Consider the following 15,782-nt stretch of genomic DNA (forward strand, 5'->3'; position numbering starts at 1 on the left):
CATTGCCCCCTGCCCCGCTGTGGTCATACCCTGTGTAGTGTCACATCTGTCACTCTCTCCCCGCTGCTTCCCAGGATCCTCAACTCCTGCACCGACCTGATGAAGGTGAGTGGCGCTGGGACTAGGGAGGGCTTCGTGTCAGGGCCACCCCGAGAGCCACACACATCTTGGTTTGCAGGCCATCCGGCTCCTGGTGACGACCTCCACCAGCCTGCAGAAGGAAATCGTGGAGAGCGGCAGGGTGAGCTGGGCCACGGCGCTGCGGGCAGGGACGGTTCCTGAGGGGCGCGACAGAGGCAAGTGCAGATGCCCAGCACTGCCACTCTGCACGCTCAGGGGAGGCTCCGGAGGCGTCTGTGGGGGCAGGGGTGACCCGTCCCCCACCAGGGATGTCCTTGACCAGTCCGCCCTGCCTATCTTCTCACTGCCACCAGGGGGCAGCCACACAGCAGGAATTCTATGCCAAGAACTCACGGTGGACGCAGGGCCTCATCTCTGCCTCCAAGGCTGTGGGCTGGGGAGCGTCGCAGCTGGTGTAGGTGCCCGGGTGGGGACCGGGAGTGGTTTGGGGGCAGCGGCAGGAGCAGGGCAGCAGCTCTGAGCAGCCGCGCCCTCCCGCCCACAGGGAGTCTGCAGACAGGGTGGTGCTGCACACCGGCAAGTGTGAGGAGCTCATCGTGTGCTGCCACGAGATCGCAGCCAGCACAGCACAGCTGGTGGCGGCCTCCAAGGTGAGCTGTGGTGGTGTCCGAGTCCTGGTGCCTGCTGTGGCCCAGCTCTGGGCTAAGAGCTGCGGCCCACTCCACCGTGTCCCCACCCCAGGTGAAGGCTGACAAGCACAGCCCATGCCTGGGCCGCCTGCAGGAGTGTTCCCGCGCTGTCAATGAGAGGGCCGCTGGCGTGGTGGCCTCTGCCAAGTCGGGCCAGGAGCAGATCGAGGACAGAGGTAGTGAGGGGTGGCGGGGCTGCTACCGGAACGGGTGGGAGCGGGCGCCGGACACTGAGCCGCTTGTCCCCTGGCCACAGACACCATGGACTTCTCTGGCCTGTCCCTCATCAAGCTGAAGAAGCAGGAGATGGAGACGCAGGTGAGCAGTTGGGACACACCCCCCCCAGCTCGTCTGCATGGCCAGCACCGCGCTGACTGGAGTGTGCAACACAGGTGCGGGTGCTGGAGCTGGAGAAGACACTGGAAGCAGCGCGCGTGCAGCTCGGAGAGCTGCGAAAACAGCACTACGTGCTGGCTGGGGGCGTGGGGACACCCGAAGAGGAGCCCAGCCGGCCCACCGCCGCCCCTCGTGGGGCCACCAAGAAGCCGCCCCTGGCCCAGAAGCCCAGCGTGGCACCCAGACAGGACCCGCAGGTGCTGGGCATCGGTGTGGGGCCGTGAGGGAGGCCCTGGTACTCCTGCCCGTCCTGAGCCTCTCACTTCGACCCCACAGCTGGACAGCAAGGACAGTGCATGCCCAGCTCAGCTCGCGAACTCCTAGGCCCCCAGGGTCCTGCAGGGCAGCCTGAAGAGGGCCTCACCGCCCAGGGCTGGGCGTGGGACAGTGGATGGTCGCTCACCAGGCTCTGCGGGAACTCGGGGGCATTGACAGTGTCCAGCTTCCATCTTCACTCTGGATGTTACAGTCAGCACAGTGAAGATGGGGCCGCCCCAGGGGGCTCCTCTGCGGTCCCCACTGCGTCTGAAGCTGTAGGTCATAGAAGATGGGGCTCCTGCTGGCAATTGGAGACGAGGGTACAGCCAGCACCCTGTGGCCTGGTGTCTTCCAGGGGCACTAATCCCTTGAGGCCCTGAGGTGGGTGGGTTGCACCCCTCTCCCCTCACACCTGGTGCTAGGGCACCCATAGTGGGAGCCCCCAGCAGGTGGCTGGTGTTGTCTGGGTGCCAGGTAGTGAGGGCCTGAGCTGCTGGTAGCTGTGCCCATGGGCAGCAGTGACCCAGATGGTGCCTTCACCACTGCAGTTTTCACCCCCAGCTGGACTGTGGCCACCACCTACTTCCTGTTTTCCCTTTGGCTCTGGCTGCTTTCCTGTCACCTGCAAGGGGTGGCCTTGGGCCTCCAACCTTGGTCAGAAAAAGCCCGGAACCCCTGGCCCTTTCTGGAGATGAGAAAGTGGCTGCTAACAGGGAGGGGCACCTGGACTGCAGACCGCCCCTGGCAGATTTGAATCAATTTTGTCTCCTGAGCCTAAGCAGTGTGGCTGGAGGGTGGGGACCAGAATGGAAGTACAGAGCCAGCAGCTGGACCAGACAAGGGCCATTCTCCCCTCGCCCCTTAGCCATCCCCTCTAGTCCCCTGGTGGAGGTCTGGGAGCCCGTTCCTGTGCCCCGGTTATTAGCATCCCCTTGAATTGAGGTTACACTGGCAATAAAATTCACTGACTGTTGTCACCAAGGCCCCAGCAAGGGGATGTGCCTGGCTCTTCATTTGTCTGGAGACTCGCACTTCTTTAGGCTCTGGATAGGGAACTTCATGGTTCTGCGGATGACAGCACTGGGGACCTGCCTGGGAGTGCCAACTGCCCTTTGGAGAGGCTCGGCCTCCCCTGGTGCAGGAGGCCTTGTCAGCAGCCACCGCACCCACACCCTCTCCAGCTGAGTGAGGCCCCTCTGTTCCACCCGGGAAACCCCAGTTTCCTGGGTCCCACCCCAGGGGGTTAAATCTTCCCACTGTGAGAGACGAGGGCACCTGCCCAGCTGGCCATGCCAGCCTAGAGGGCAGCCATCTCACAAGTGCTACCTCCCCCAGGCACAAGCCAGAGGGAAGGGTGAGTGTTCTCTCGCCCAAAAAGATGGCACCGGTCAGGGGAGTCACAAGGAGCCATGACCTCACCAGCCACCCTCAGATGTGGGCGACTGTGCAGGATCCCATAAGGGAGCTGCTGAGATACAGCCTGGTCTAGATGTCCTGCACTGTAAGGCAACTGCTTCAGGACACTTCAAAGCCAATAACTGCCGAATGTAAGCAGTGACACGTGTCACAAGCTGACCACTGACCCAGCGAGGTGACTGATCATGGACAGGAGATGCCCCCTACCTCTGCCCCTAGTCCAGGTGTCCGCACCCACAGGCTAATCAGTTGTGGTCGCTAGAGGGCCAGTGGGGGTGGAGAGGCCTCTGGAAGCCAGGTTCAGGAGGAGCCCAGCTCCACCCACGTCCCTCCTTGCCGGAGCACTGCATGTTACTGTTGGCCTAGCAGCCAGCAGCCATGGGGCAAAAATTCCCGACACCAATTTTTTTCAAAAGCAAATTGAATTCTCCACAACTTTCTAGTTTTGCTTCCTGAGAGCAAAAGCTGATGTTCATTATGACAAAGTGGTCAGGGATCAGCCCTGGTTAGGGGACACAGTGAGACTTAGCTTGGACATTGCTGTGCTCAGGTCCCTCACGTGGGCCTCCAGCCTAGCCACGGCCACTGGGCACATGGACACAAGAAGGTGATCATGAAGCTCTTCCAGTAGTGACAGGCACAAGACCTCCAGGCACACAGCTCTGCGTGGAGGCAGTGGGCCGGACCCCTAGCCTGGACTGCCAGAGAGGGCAGCACCCTGCTGGCCTTGTGTGGCAGGCAGTGCCGCTGTGGCTCTTGAAACACCTGTGGGCCGGTCCCATGGCCCAAAGTCAAAGCCACGAAATTCTACCACCTGAAGCCAGAAGATCCCAAGTTTCCACTGGTTGCTCCGCCCTCTGGGCACCCAGCACTGTGGCTGCAGCCCCACACACACATGTGCAAATGCGCGCGGGCACAAACACGTCACTGCTGTGGGGCACAGGCGCTGCCCTTAGCACCAGGGCCGTTGCTAAACCACAAGGACAGACGCTCATCTGCAACCTTGCTGGCACCCTGATCGCTCAGGTTCTAGCAGCAAACCCATGGCAGGTCCCCAGGTGAAGAAGCGACACGAACGTTAACAATTCTTGATTTATTAAAAATGGTCCTACAACTTACAGCCTCAGCGCCAGATGAGGCCATGGATGGCAAGTGCGGCCAGCCTGGCGGCCCCTTTGCATCATCACACTGAGCTCTCATTTGGCTGGGGCCATGTGGCTGGACGTGCCCCACACTGTGGGCGGGCGGCAGGCAGAGGTATCCAGGAGGGGGGCACCACTCGCTCAAGAGCCACAGACGTGGCAAGCCCACCTGACACATGGCAGCGGACTCGTCTTGTAGCTTTGTTTCTTTACAAAACAGTTACAGCGCAGTAGAGTTCAAGTCCAGGAACAGGAGTGTACAGGAAGTGAGCACAGAGGCTGGTGGCCTTGCCTGTCACATGGGGGCAGCCAGCAGGTCAGGCTGCCCGACACAGGTGACTGTGAGGGTGGAGCAAGTTCACCAGTGGCGCAGAGCTGTTCTGCCTACAGGTGTGGCGCTGCCCGCCAGGCCCTAGGAGACTACACGTGGCACCTACGGACGAGGGGCTGCGGGAGGGGCAGGGTGTGGCGGTTCCCGGGAAGGCTCTCCGGTCCTCTGCCCTGTGCCCATACCAGAAGCACCACCGCCCTGGGGTTTGGTGCCAGCCGGCCAGAAGCAGAGGACATGAGGCCAGGACCGCGCTGGGTGTGCCCCTCACACCTGTTACACAGCAGGGCTCTAGGGTCACAGTTGCGGGGCTCTGCCCAGCCTGCAGGCCACAGGGCACCCACAGCGGCCATCGTGCAGGCCTCGGCTCTGGCACCAGGTAAAGGTAAGGCACAGCATGGGCACCCGCATCATATGCTTCATCTGCATCTCAATCTGCTCAAAACAGCATTTGCGTTTTTTAAAAGTTTCCCTGAATGATCTTGTGTCAAAAGTTTTCTTTCCCAATATAAAACAGGAAAATTAGGCATATAGTAAAAATACCGGGAGAGTATTTCCTCACGACACCCTCAGGGGCCAACTCGCAGGGGGAGCAGGGGCCATGATGGAAAAGCGGCGCTCTGCCTCTGCCTCCTCACGCCCAGGACCACACCGTCCCGCCTCAGAGAGCAATGGCACCAGGGCAGGTGGCACCCGTGGCTTTGAGGCTCGAGCAGCAGGTCGGGGGAGGGGCTGGGGGACCCACAATCGCCTGCCCCAGACACTCGGTGAGCCGGGCAGCTGGCATGGTGCCCGGCCACACACACCTCCTGGGCCAGACCTGCAGGGCACCAGCCGGGGGGTAGGGCGGGTGGGACATAGCACTGTCTTGAAAATAACAAAACAGATACAATTAGCCATGCTTATTAAATAAGATGCAGCGGGAGGACCAGGAGTCCAGCTGGAGTGGCAGAGAGGTTTTCTCTTCCCAAACGCACAAGTTCATCAACACTAGGGTACTGAGAAATCACACACGCCACGCAAGGCCGTGACGCACAGGAGGCCGCGGCCCAGCACCCATGGGGCTCTACTTCTACCTACCGCGGACCTGCGGCTCTAAATCAGGTGGACGCGGCCCAGGAGCCGGCCCTGCCTGTGGCCAGGACCCTGCAGCCTCCATGTGCAGTGGCGGCTCGGCGAGCGGAGGCGTCTCGCGGGAGGACGGCGCCCGCTCACTGCAGGATGAAGCCCGGCTGGTGTGGAGGCAGCCGCGGCGGGGGCCTCTGGGGCAGAGCCGGCGGGTACGGAGACACCAAGTGCGGGGAGAATCCCTGCGGAGGAGGCAGGCCGACGCGGGGCGGCAGGGGCGGGCACTGCAACGCGGGGTAGGGAAGGGCCTGGCCTGAGCCCACGGCCGCTGTGAACGGGGTGGCCAAGCGGGACACGGGCACCGGGGGCGGCGGAGGGGGGATGCGCCGTGGCACAACAGAGGGCGGCCCGCCAGCCTCCAGGGCCGGGTAGGGCAGCGAGGCGGCGGGCATGGGCTCGGGCACCCTGGCCGGCAGCGGGGCCTGGGCCTGTGGGAGTCTCTGCCCCTTGAGCACCATCTCCTGGAGCTTCTCCACCTTCACCCGCCGCATGTGGGCCAGTTTCCGCTTGCTCTGGTAGCTGTCAATGAAGGCGTCCAGCGGGAGCGCACCGTCCAGGAACTTCTCGGCCATGCTCTGAGCGAGGCAGCAGAAACTTGGTTATCGGCAGACCGGCTACTAGAAGCCTGTTCCCTCCACCGACTGGGAGACCTCCTTCTGGCGCCCCCTTCTCCTGGACATGGCCCTGAGGCGTTCAGCTGGGCAGATCCTGAGTGCTACTGGCTTGGGCCAAGAGCAGCAGGGTCACAGAGGGGAGGTGCGTGGCCGTGCCGCAGGGTCACTGGCCAGAACCACAGCCTCGACCGCAGCCTGGCAGGACCCAGCCTCACAAGCAAGGGTGGCCCCGGGAAGCTGGCCCCTGGCCCAGAGACGTGACCACTGCCCCAGGTCTGGACGTCGCAGCTAAGCAGCTGGAGCCCACACTCCTGACTCTCTCCCCTAGCTGCACCCTGACCACAGACCTGCCCTGCCCTGGCCCGGGCCGGAACAACCTTGCTGTGCCCACCTGGGCCCTACCAACACCTAATGGTTACAGAGCAATGCAGACCCTGGCCACACTGCCAGCCCCAACTCGCCCCGGTGCATCCCAAGCAGCTTGCTAAGCACTCAGCTGGCCATGACAAAAAGGCTCTGGGGCCACTGGCTGACTCATGGCCACAGCAGATGGCAGCTTGGCCCCTGGCACTGATTCAGGGCAGTGCTCAGCCTCTGAGGCAGCCTGTGGTCCCGAAGTCTGCCCAGGCCAGACCCACACCCACACCCACACCCACACGTACACATGCGGGGCTTCCCTGGCCTGCTGACTGCCCACAGGGACCCGAAACTTGGAAAGGCCCTGGGCCTTCAACTGAGGCTGGCCGGCCATACCTCAGTGTCCTCCTCGATCTTGGCCCCTTCTGCTTGAAGAAGCGCCAGGAGGGTCTCCAAGGAAGCGCTGCTCGACTGCTTATCTGGAAGAAGCAGGAGCGTGCGATGGGATGCCACCCACAGATGCCTTCCCACGCCCTGGTAAGGCCCAGGAGTCGCATCTGCCCGGGGCTGGCTTTCCAGGAAGAGGAAAGGACCGCCCTTAAATCCACCACTGGGGCAGATGTGCAGAGCAAGATCTCAGGGACAGACCCAGGGCCAGCATCATGCGTCAGAGCGCCCGCGGTCAGCATCTGTCCCATGGAGCGGGCTCTCACACGTGACAGGAACTCTGTCACCAGCTGTGTACTCTCCAGTCGGAGTGACAGCTCAGCCAGGCACACACATCTGGAGCATCCCACCTGCTTACAAGCGCATCAAGCCACAGCCCCAGCAAGATCGAGAGAGGACATTTCCTCGGCTCCCTCGTGTCCACCCCCAGGCAGCCTGACGCCACCACTGCCAGCCCCACCATTGGTGAGGCCCACCCAGCTCTTCATCCACACTGCCTGCTCTGCCCAGCTCCCCTCACCCAATGAGGGACCCTATGACCTTGCCCAGTGCTGCGTCCGTCTCTGTACAGCAAACACCACAGCTTGCTTCCCCGTCATTGTACGGAAGGCAGCCTCCAAAGTGAGCTATGACAGGTAAGCTGCAGCTCGTACGTTGGGTTTCTCTGTGTGTGACAGGGTCTCACTATGTAGCTCAGGCTGGCCTTGAACTCTTGGTAATCCTGCCTCAGCCTCCCTAGTGCTGAGGTGACAGGTGTGCACCTCTATGCCCGGCACACATCCTGCTTTGTTTTGCAGTACTGGGGATTAAACCCAGAACCTTCACAATGAGAGCTACATCCTCAGCCCTTTGAAATTCTGAGACAAGGTCTCACTGAGTCACAGATTACCCAGGCTGGGCTTTAATTTTGCTATCCTGTTGGCTTCGCAGTGCTGGGATTACAGGGGTACAGAACCATGCCCAACTCATATATTTTTGTACTCATGTTCTGATAAGACATAAACATCCATTTCTGTGGGGTAGATGTCCCAGTGCAGAACTTGGAATCACAGGGTACACAGAGTCATTCTACTAAGCATTGCCAATTCCTATTCCTGCCAGTATGCATGTTTGTACAACCTCACCGGCACTTGGTGCTGCCAGTCCGTCCCTCCTCTGCTGGGGTGGGGTATGGTGGCACATTTTCACTGAAGCTTTGAAGATAATGGGGGGCAGGGTACAGCAAACATAAAACAGCACTGTAGCCTCACTGAAGGGGGTGGATTCAACCCAAGTTCTCCTAAATGCTCATTTAAAATGCTAAAAACAGTGCTTTCTGAGTTTGTGTGAGGCTTTGGATTCAATCCTGGCACCACCCACCACCACCACCACCACCATCATCAGGCCGGGTGTGGTGGTGCACGCCTGTAATCCCAGCACTCAGGAGGCTGAGACAGGAGGATTGCCATGAGTTCAAGGCCATCCTGGGCTAGTGAGTTCAAGGAGAGCCTAAACTGCATAGCAAGACCCTGTCTCAAAAAATAAAAGTAATAGTAATAATAGTAATTTTCCCTTAACAAGCTCTCCGAAGCACTCTGAACTCAACAGTACACAATTTCTCCACCTCTTCATAACAACTGTAAGTTAAAGTGTAACTGTAAAATGTTCCAGAGATAAAGCACTATTGGTCAACTCTGAGAACCAATACACAAGATGACTCAGAAAAGTGCCTTTTTTCTATGCTATTTAGAGAATGCACTCTTGAATTTTAAAAGATGTCTCTTATAAACCAGCAGAAATGTTATACACACAAGTATATTAAATACATATTATTATGTTGTGACACCACTCACTGTCTTAACCTGATATTTCCCCATAATATCCCTTTCCTAGTAAGACAACAGCCTGAAAATGTATCCTTCGACTATTCTCAGAAGACCCCTACCAAAGTTACCTAATTTGGTCTTCTTTATCTGGTAGGCTTCAAAGAGGACCTGGAGCTCCTGGTACTTCTGAGTCAGATGCGCCTTCCGGGTGTCCAGCTGAGGCTGATACAGGAGGTTCCCCTCTGCCAGGCTCCGGTTGCTGGCAAGTGTCATCTCTTTGCTCAGCTGAACAGTCTGTGTCTGCAAGAGGAACGCGAGTCTGTTAGCTCAATGCTCCCAGGCCACACTGCTGCAGGGCGGCAGGGGCTACACTAGACCGCATCCTGCTCAAGTCCTGCTGCTTGGCAACTTCCCCACTGTTTCCAGATGTGCTTGGTCCTGGGGCCCTGTAAAGAGCCCCCGAGACAGTGGCTGTGCTGTGACTGGCAGATGTAACATGGCCACTGTCTTGCAAGGAAGCAGCTGCAGGCACAGGGCAGGGTTAAAGAACTGCTCTTCCCAAAGGGCTAAAGGTGTAGGGAAAATGCGAAGGGTGGGGGAAAGGTAATAAGGGAAAAGAAAAAATATGACAAAATGAAAAAATGGAAATAAAGTGTTTGTAAATGGGGAGGGGAAGAGGGGGTGAAGAGGCACGGACAAGGGGAAAAAAATGAGAACCAAGACCCATCATGTAAAGGTACAATGATGAATGTAATTGTACTGTATACCTAAAATGTAGCAATACACTCAATAAAAGAAAGAAAAAAAGAAAAAATTAAAAAAAAAAAAAAAAAAAAAAAAAAAGAACTGCTCTTCCTTCCCAGAGGGGACGGGCTACCTGCTGCCACGTAACACAGGCTTCACAATCCGGCTCCAGACTGCGCAGCCAGCTGGAGCCTGACAGTGCAGGAGCCACCGCTGCCCCTCCAGGTCGCACCCTGAGCCACACGGACCCGGACCCAACAGTGGCTTGTGCTATTTGGCAGGTAAAGGCCACCTGCGCAGACCCAGGGAGAAAACAAACAGTATGGCGCTCTCAGAAACAGCCCAGGGCAAAACACACCCAAGTGTATTTAAAGAAAAAAGCCCAACACATCTGTACTCAAGCTCCCTTTCCATCCACTGTGGATCTCTTCGCCTTCTGCACTTGAATCTCTCTGAGGAGCAGTGAAGCTCAGCCAGCGGTCTCCCTCCATACTGCCCATCACCCCCGCCCGGCTCTTTCCGCTGCGTCCTCCCTTGCCGCAGTTTGGATCCATTCCCCCCACCCACACTGTCCACCACCACATCCTTTTACTGCTCTCGCCTAGTTCCCAGCATGGAGATGGACCGGCAGCCTGGGGTCCATCGGGTGCTCCGTCCATGACACGCCAGTCATGGGCCCTGAAGATTAGGCTCAGTTTGAAATTAAAAAGCACATCTCCAGCTCAATATTATAGAAGGTAGGAACTTCCCCCAAACTAGGGCAACAGAAATATCCCCCTCTTCCTGCTTTTATTATTTATTTTTTAAATTTATTTTTGGTACTCGGGATCAAACTCAGGACCTCACACTTGCCAGGCAGACTGTGCTGATCTAAATCCCCAGCCCCTTATTTATTTTTGAGACAGGATCTCACTATGAAGCCCAGGCCAGTCCTGAACTCATGGCAATCCTCCTTCCCCAGGCTCCCAATAGGCAGTGCCCCCACACCCAGCTTTTTTTTTCAAATGTGGTAGACTTTTCAAAGACTTTTTGTTCTCTTTTTGGTACCAGGGATCAAACTCAGGACCTTGCACAGGCGAGGCAGGCGCAGCATCACTAAGCTAAATCCCTGGCCCCAGCTCAGCTGCTTTTAGCAAGCAGAAAAACTCTTGGCACTGGAAAGACCTAGTTGAACCTGTGTTTATGGGTGGCAAGTGGGGTTCCCTGCATCCACCACAGTTGCAAGCTCTGCTCTCTAGGGGTTTTATGTCCCAAAGTCCTGCAGAAGAGTCCGTCAACTGTTAGGCTACATAAAAGAACAAACAAAAATAAACCACTGTACAGCCACTCTGGAAAACAGTTGCCATTTCCTTATACAACTAAACATGTAGCTTTCCTATGACCCAGCAACTACATTCTTGGAGATTTATCTCAGAGAAAAGAAAACATATTTGTACTAGAAAAACCTGTACAAGAATATTGTTATGGGCTGGGCATTTAGCTCAGTGGTACCACCGCCTGTCTCGCAAGCATAAGGTCCTGAGTTCGATCCTTGGTACCAAAGTAAGTAAATAAGTAAATAAATTATGTTATGGCTTGTATCTAGAGGTCCCCAAAGACCCATGAACTCATAGGTTAGGCTTTTGGAGGTGGTGGGCGCTAGGATATGTGTATGTGGCTTACAGGTGTGTGGAAACTAAATTACTGCACTGATTGGTTAACCACAGTTCCGGGCTGAAAAATGGGAAGGCCCATCCCTGGTATGGGTGTCACCAACCAGCAAGCCTGTAGCCTGGAGAGGATAAAAGGGAAAGGGAGGTTCCATGCGGCCGCTGCCGCTGCTTCCTGTCTGCTCTGCCATAGGCTGTTTCTCCTCTGCCCCCGCCTTGGAGCCAGCCAACTACTGACTGAACCTCTACAAACTGTGAGCTAAAATAAACGTCTCCTCCCTTAACTTGTGGGTGTCAGGCATTATGTCTCAGTGACAGGAAAATGATTGTTCTGAGCAGCTGTTGCTCAGCGGAAATCCTGATGCAGCCAGGTACGCTCACCAGGTAGAGAAACAACATTCATACTATTTAGTAACAACAACAGCAACAAAAAAGAATACACTACAGATACAGCAACTCAAAGCCCCAGGGCATTACACTGAGTAAAAATAGTTGATCCCAAAGGGCCACACACTCCACTGACTCGAAAGAAGGAATATTATCAAGTAACAAAATTACAAAAACAGATGATTTGTGGCTGGTAGACGTCTTAGAAAATGGCAACCAGTCAGATAGTGGTGCACACCCATTATCCCAGCACTCTGGGAGACTGAGGTAGGAGAAGCTCATGCTACAGCTGAGTGTAGGCCAGTCAGTGACTCAGCGAGGTCCTACCTCAAAAAATAAAGGGCAAAGAGGTGAAGGGGACGCTGGGTCTATGATTTCTCACAGATGGATTTCAATCTATGACTATATCAAAATAAAGGTGACTCATAAATGAAGAGCTTTTCATCCCACTGCTCTCATCTCGTGGATGTGACATGGCCATGGCCATAGCCAGCACTCGATCTCACCAAGCCCTCAGGACAGGCACTCCTTTAGCTCAGCCCTGCTCTTCACAGCAGCTCTGGGAACAGAGGCCTCTTGGAACTGGCAAAACAGCAGCCCCTCTGCCACAGAGCCCTCCTCCACCTATCAGAGCAAAGAGCTGCGTCTCCCCTCGGACCAGGAGTTACACCTCTGCTGGGTGGGGCACAGTGCGACAGCACACAGCAGCCCCTCAGCAGGGACCTGCTCTGATCTGCTGTCAAATGGCCAAAAAAGGCCAAAACTCCTCTGAGGCCAAGTCTGGCAAGAAAAGGTGGGTAACAAAATACAGAGTAAGAGAGAGTTAGCGGTGCTGGTCAAGGAAAGTGCCTCCGACCCTTAAGCAACTGACAGGCTCTCCAGTGATATGGATTGAGATTGAGTCCATGTCGGGGTTTACGGGATCCCTCACTGGACGTTAGAGTAATTCCAAAAGCAAATTTCCTAGAAAGTCCTAAGCGCAGGAGCACAGTGAGTGCAGGTCTCCCGAGGTGACCCCTGGAAAGGCAGCAACACTCAAGTACTGGAGTCCAGTACTGTGCAGCAAGGTCCCCACTCCAGCTGTACATCAGAGTCCCGGGGTTAGGCCCAGGGGGGACTGAGCTACTCACCATGCCACTCCACTAAGCGGCCCAGGATAGCCTCAAACTTTCTTTCAATCTCCCAAGGAGGTGGGACTGCAGGTAGGTGCCGCCATGCCTGGGTAGAATAACCAGGGATGTGGGCGAGGTGGGCAGATGAGCTGTTGAAAACCCAACGCTCGGGCCAGGTTTCTAGCTCAGTGGTTCCACCACCTGCCTCACAAGCACCAGGTCCCGAATTCGATCCCCCCCAGTATAAAAAAATAAAACAAAACAAAAAACCCAATGCTTGCCTAGTGCATGTGAGGCCCTAGACTCAACCAAACCCAAATACTGCCAAATCAAAATACTATGAACCCCAATTCCCAGCCAACCTAACCCCCTCCAGCTATCTACAGGAGGGTGGCAGGTACACTTCAAACTTCTCTGATGAGTCCAGTGTGTAGCTAAGCAAAAAGCCACTTCTTCAGTCTCACCGCGTCTATCCCCCACGTGACATAAAACACCTGTTCTACATATCGCAAAGTTGCATGAGAGGAACACAAGGAAGCACTGGCTATAACCAAAAGCCAATTCACCTGCACAGGGGACAAAGCCAAAGCCTGCAGGCAGCAAAAGAGATCACACAAAACCCCGTGATAACTAATGACTTGGAATGGTTGGGACGATTCTCTCCTTTGGGCATTCAGACATATTCTTTTTTTTTTTGGTACCGGGGATTGAACTTGCTTGCAAGGCAGGCCACCAAACTGCTGAGCTAAATCCCCAGCCCTCAGACGTATTCTTGAGAATAGACATTAGAAGTCCCAAGTGGCCACCCAAACACCCACAGCACCCTTAGGCAGATGAGGGCAGCAGGGCCTGGGGCCAGGAGTGGGTGCAGGTAGGTGGCGCTTCCGTTCTCAAGCACGTGGACAGGCTCTTCCTCACTCCCAGGCCGCTGACTGATGCTGCTCCTGGAAAGCCCTTTCTGCTGTCCCAACTGAGGAGCAAAGGGAAGAAACATCCAGCCCCACTCATGTGCAAAGCGAAGGACGCCTGGCTGGGAAGGACCAGAGCCCCTGGCAACCGCAGTCACAGAGCTCCGAGAGCCCACAACCCTTCAGACCGCAGGATGTGAGCAAATCTGCCCAGAACGCCTGGAGAGGGCCTCTGTGTCTTTAGAAGCATCACACTAAAAGGAAAAAGAATCATAAATTGCTTGGGTCCTCGATCCATGGCAGGTGCCACCTAATCATCTGGAATCCACAACGGTGCCGATCTCTTGATCTTTCTTATGAAATCTTTTCAGGAAATAATTTCTTGGTGGTAAAGAAACATTTTAAAAATACACTCAGTTTCACTTCTGTTTCCTTTTTTCTCCTGAAGGAAAATCAGATGTGCGAGTGCCACATTTATAGCAGGACCCATTCATATTAAGTTACTTCTGCCAACTGTCTGTCCCTGGGTGCACAGCACTGGAAGTAGGATTTAGCTCAGTGGATCCACCACCTGCCTCACAAGCGCAAGGTCCTGAGTTCAATCCCTGGTACCAATAGATAAGTAAGTATTAAAAAAGGGTGGGGATGTAGCTCAATATGATGGCCCTGAGCTCACTCCCCAGGACTAGATTAAAAACAGGCAAACAGAAATGCCCTCTGCATGTGCAACAGTTCCAAGGGACAGGGATGGGGACGGACGGGGACAGGGACAGCACAAATGCCCTGCTGACCAGTGCTGGTAAGGGCTAGAGTTTCGCCAGTGCTCTCCAGACCAGTTCCTCCATGGTACAGCTCCAACCAGAGCTGGCAGAGTCTGGCTCCCCCTCTAGAGCCAGAATGGTGCCCTCCTAGACACCAAGGCAGACACATCTGCCTGTACTTCCAAGAGAAACCTTTTTCACGGCAGTCCTTGGCTACTCCTATACACTACCACATAACCCTTACCGTAACAAGAGTGACGCTACTGAATATCCTAGCAAATTTACAGGAATGGCAACTATGCCTTATGCTGAAGTCTGCCAAATCTGGGCTGGGTCACTGCAGGTAAACAGCAGAGGTGCGCAGGTCCCTGCAGCCCTCCTCAGAAGACAGCATTTAGAGTGAAGCCCTCACCCACTATTCAGCCAGCAAATGCCTTGTCAGACACAGGAGCTCCACCCTCCTCCCACCCTGCTCCCACGTGATCCTCAATCCCAGACAGTCCCCTCCAAAGCTCTGCTGCCACTGCACCCTAACTGAGGCCCTGGAACTGGCACCAAGCTGTCTCCAAACTTCCCACACAGCCAGACCCTCAGTGCTGGGCACTCCCAGGCCTCTTTCCCTGAGGCACAACCCACACGAGTGGGGGGCACAGATTCCTGCAAGCTGAGGACACAGGATTGGACTCCCTGGGCCCTCCAGGGGACACTCGGCACCCTGAGGCTGGACTTCTGGCCCGCACAACTGTGGTGGACACCTTCCCGATGTTTTAAGCCACAGAGCTCACAGAAACCACTAGAGCAGCCACCAGAAAGGAGAGCAGCCTGGACTCTCTCACTTGCCCGCAACACCCACTCTCCGCCCCACTCTGGCCCCTCCAGCCAAGCGCTGAGCTTCACTGGCCCCTGCGCCCAGGACCAGCCTCTGCATCTGCTTTCAGTTGGCTCGGCAGCTGGGACCCGGGATGGGAGGAGAAAGCACAGGTAGCTCCCTGGTCCCCTCCCTAAGGAGTGGCAGCAAGCAGGCCCAGCCCGCCTTGCCCTTGGGGAATCTTCTCCACACCCTGTCGTTTTCAGAATCAAACCTGCAGCTGGGCCTAGGAGCCCACACCTGTGATCCCAGTGCTCCAGGGGGCAGAGCAGAACAATCCCAAGCTCAAGCCTAGCGTGGGCAAACTAAGTGACTTAGCAAGATCTTGGCTCAAAATAAAAGAATAAAAACAAAAAGGACTGTGGATATAGCTCAGTGCAAGGGCCCTGGGCTCAAACCAACACCCCCCCATGAGCAGCTGAGCAAGTGAGACCGAGATCAAGAAAATGTGAATAAAAAGTGGATCAAACCACACAGGCTGAATGTGCCACTGGTGTCACTTCCTGATGAAGTGTCACGTGGGCTCCCATCTACCACTCTGATGAAGATATTAGGCCCCTTCCAAGCACAACCATCTGCCCCCAAACCACCAGCACAGTCCCCAAGCACTGCAGTGGACACATATCATTCACTCCCGGGCATCTTCAGGGTCCAGGCTGTGGCGTGTCAGTTCAGTCAGCATCTTGCTGCAC

General features: G+C 55.9%; 2 protein-coding genes across 2 annotated transcripts in view; one reads left to right on the top strand and one right to left on the bottom strand.

The window, feature by feature from the left end:
- Hip1r (huntingtin interacting protein 1 related) overlaps positions 1-2,434 on the top strand; it is a gene marked incomplete at its 5' end in the record, with an annotated part of 20,287 nt that extends 17,853 nt beyond the window's left edge. The window contains 8 exons of the mRNA XM_033762682.1: positions 39-105; positions 179-241; positions 435-535; positions 626-731; positions 823-946; positions 1,027-1,088; positions 1,163-1,363; positions 1,443-2,434. Of these exons, the coding sequence (XP_033618573.1) occupies positions 39-105; positions 179-241; positions 435-535; positions 626-731; positions 823-946; positions 1,027-1,088; positions 1,163-1,363; positions 1,443-1,490 (772 nt within the window). The remainder of the gene's footprint in view (positions 1-38; positions 106-178; positions 242-434; positions 536-625; positions 732-822; positions 947-1,026; positions 1,089-1,162; positions 1,364-1,442) is intronic.
- A 1,484-nt stretch (positions 2,435-3,918) lies between these two features.
- Vps37b (VPS37B subunit of ESCRT-I) lies at positions 3,919-8,985 on the bottom strand. Its single transcript, XM_019204560.2, has 3 exons — positions 8,790-8,985; positions 6,806-6,888; positions 3,919-6,013 (listed from the first exon to the last, which is right to left on the bottom strand). The coding sequence occupies exons 1-3, from the start codon at positions 8,932-8,934 to the stop codon at positions 5,522-5,524; spliced, it is 720 nt and encodes a 239-aa protein (XP_019060105.1). The 5' UTR covers positions 8,935-8,985; the 3' UTR covers positions 3,919-5,521.
- Positions 8,986-15,782: the final 6,797 nt, after the last annotated feature.

Source organism: Fukomys damarensis, unplaced genomic scaffold (assembly GCF_012274545.1).
Source record: "Fukomys damarensis isolate Sample0158 unplaced genomic scaffold, DMR_v1.0_HiC HiC_scaffold_12, whole genome shotgun sequence".
In the NCBI taxonomy this organism is placed as follows: Eukaryota; Metazoa; Chordata; class Mammalia; order Rodentia; family Bathyergidae; genus Fukomys; species Fukomys damarensis.

Coding starts and splice junctions, on each gene's coding strand:
- Vps37b (XM_019204560.2), bottom strand. CDS start 8,934: ATGACACTTGCCAGCAACCGGAGCCTGGCAGAGGGGAACCTCCTGTAT. Junction 6,889..8,789: donor GATAAAGAAGACCAAATTAG/GTAACTTTGGTA, acceptor TGCTTCTTCCAG/ATAAGCAGTCGAGCAGCGCT. Junction 6,014..6,805: donor AGATCGAGGAGGACACTGAG/GTATGGCCGGCC, acceptor TGCCTCGCTCAG/AGCATGGCCGAGAAGTTCCT.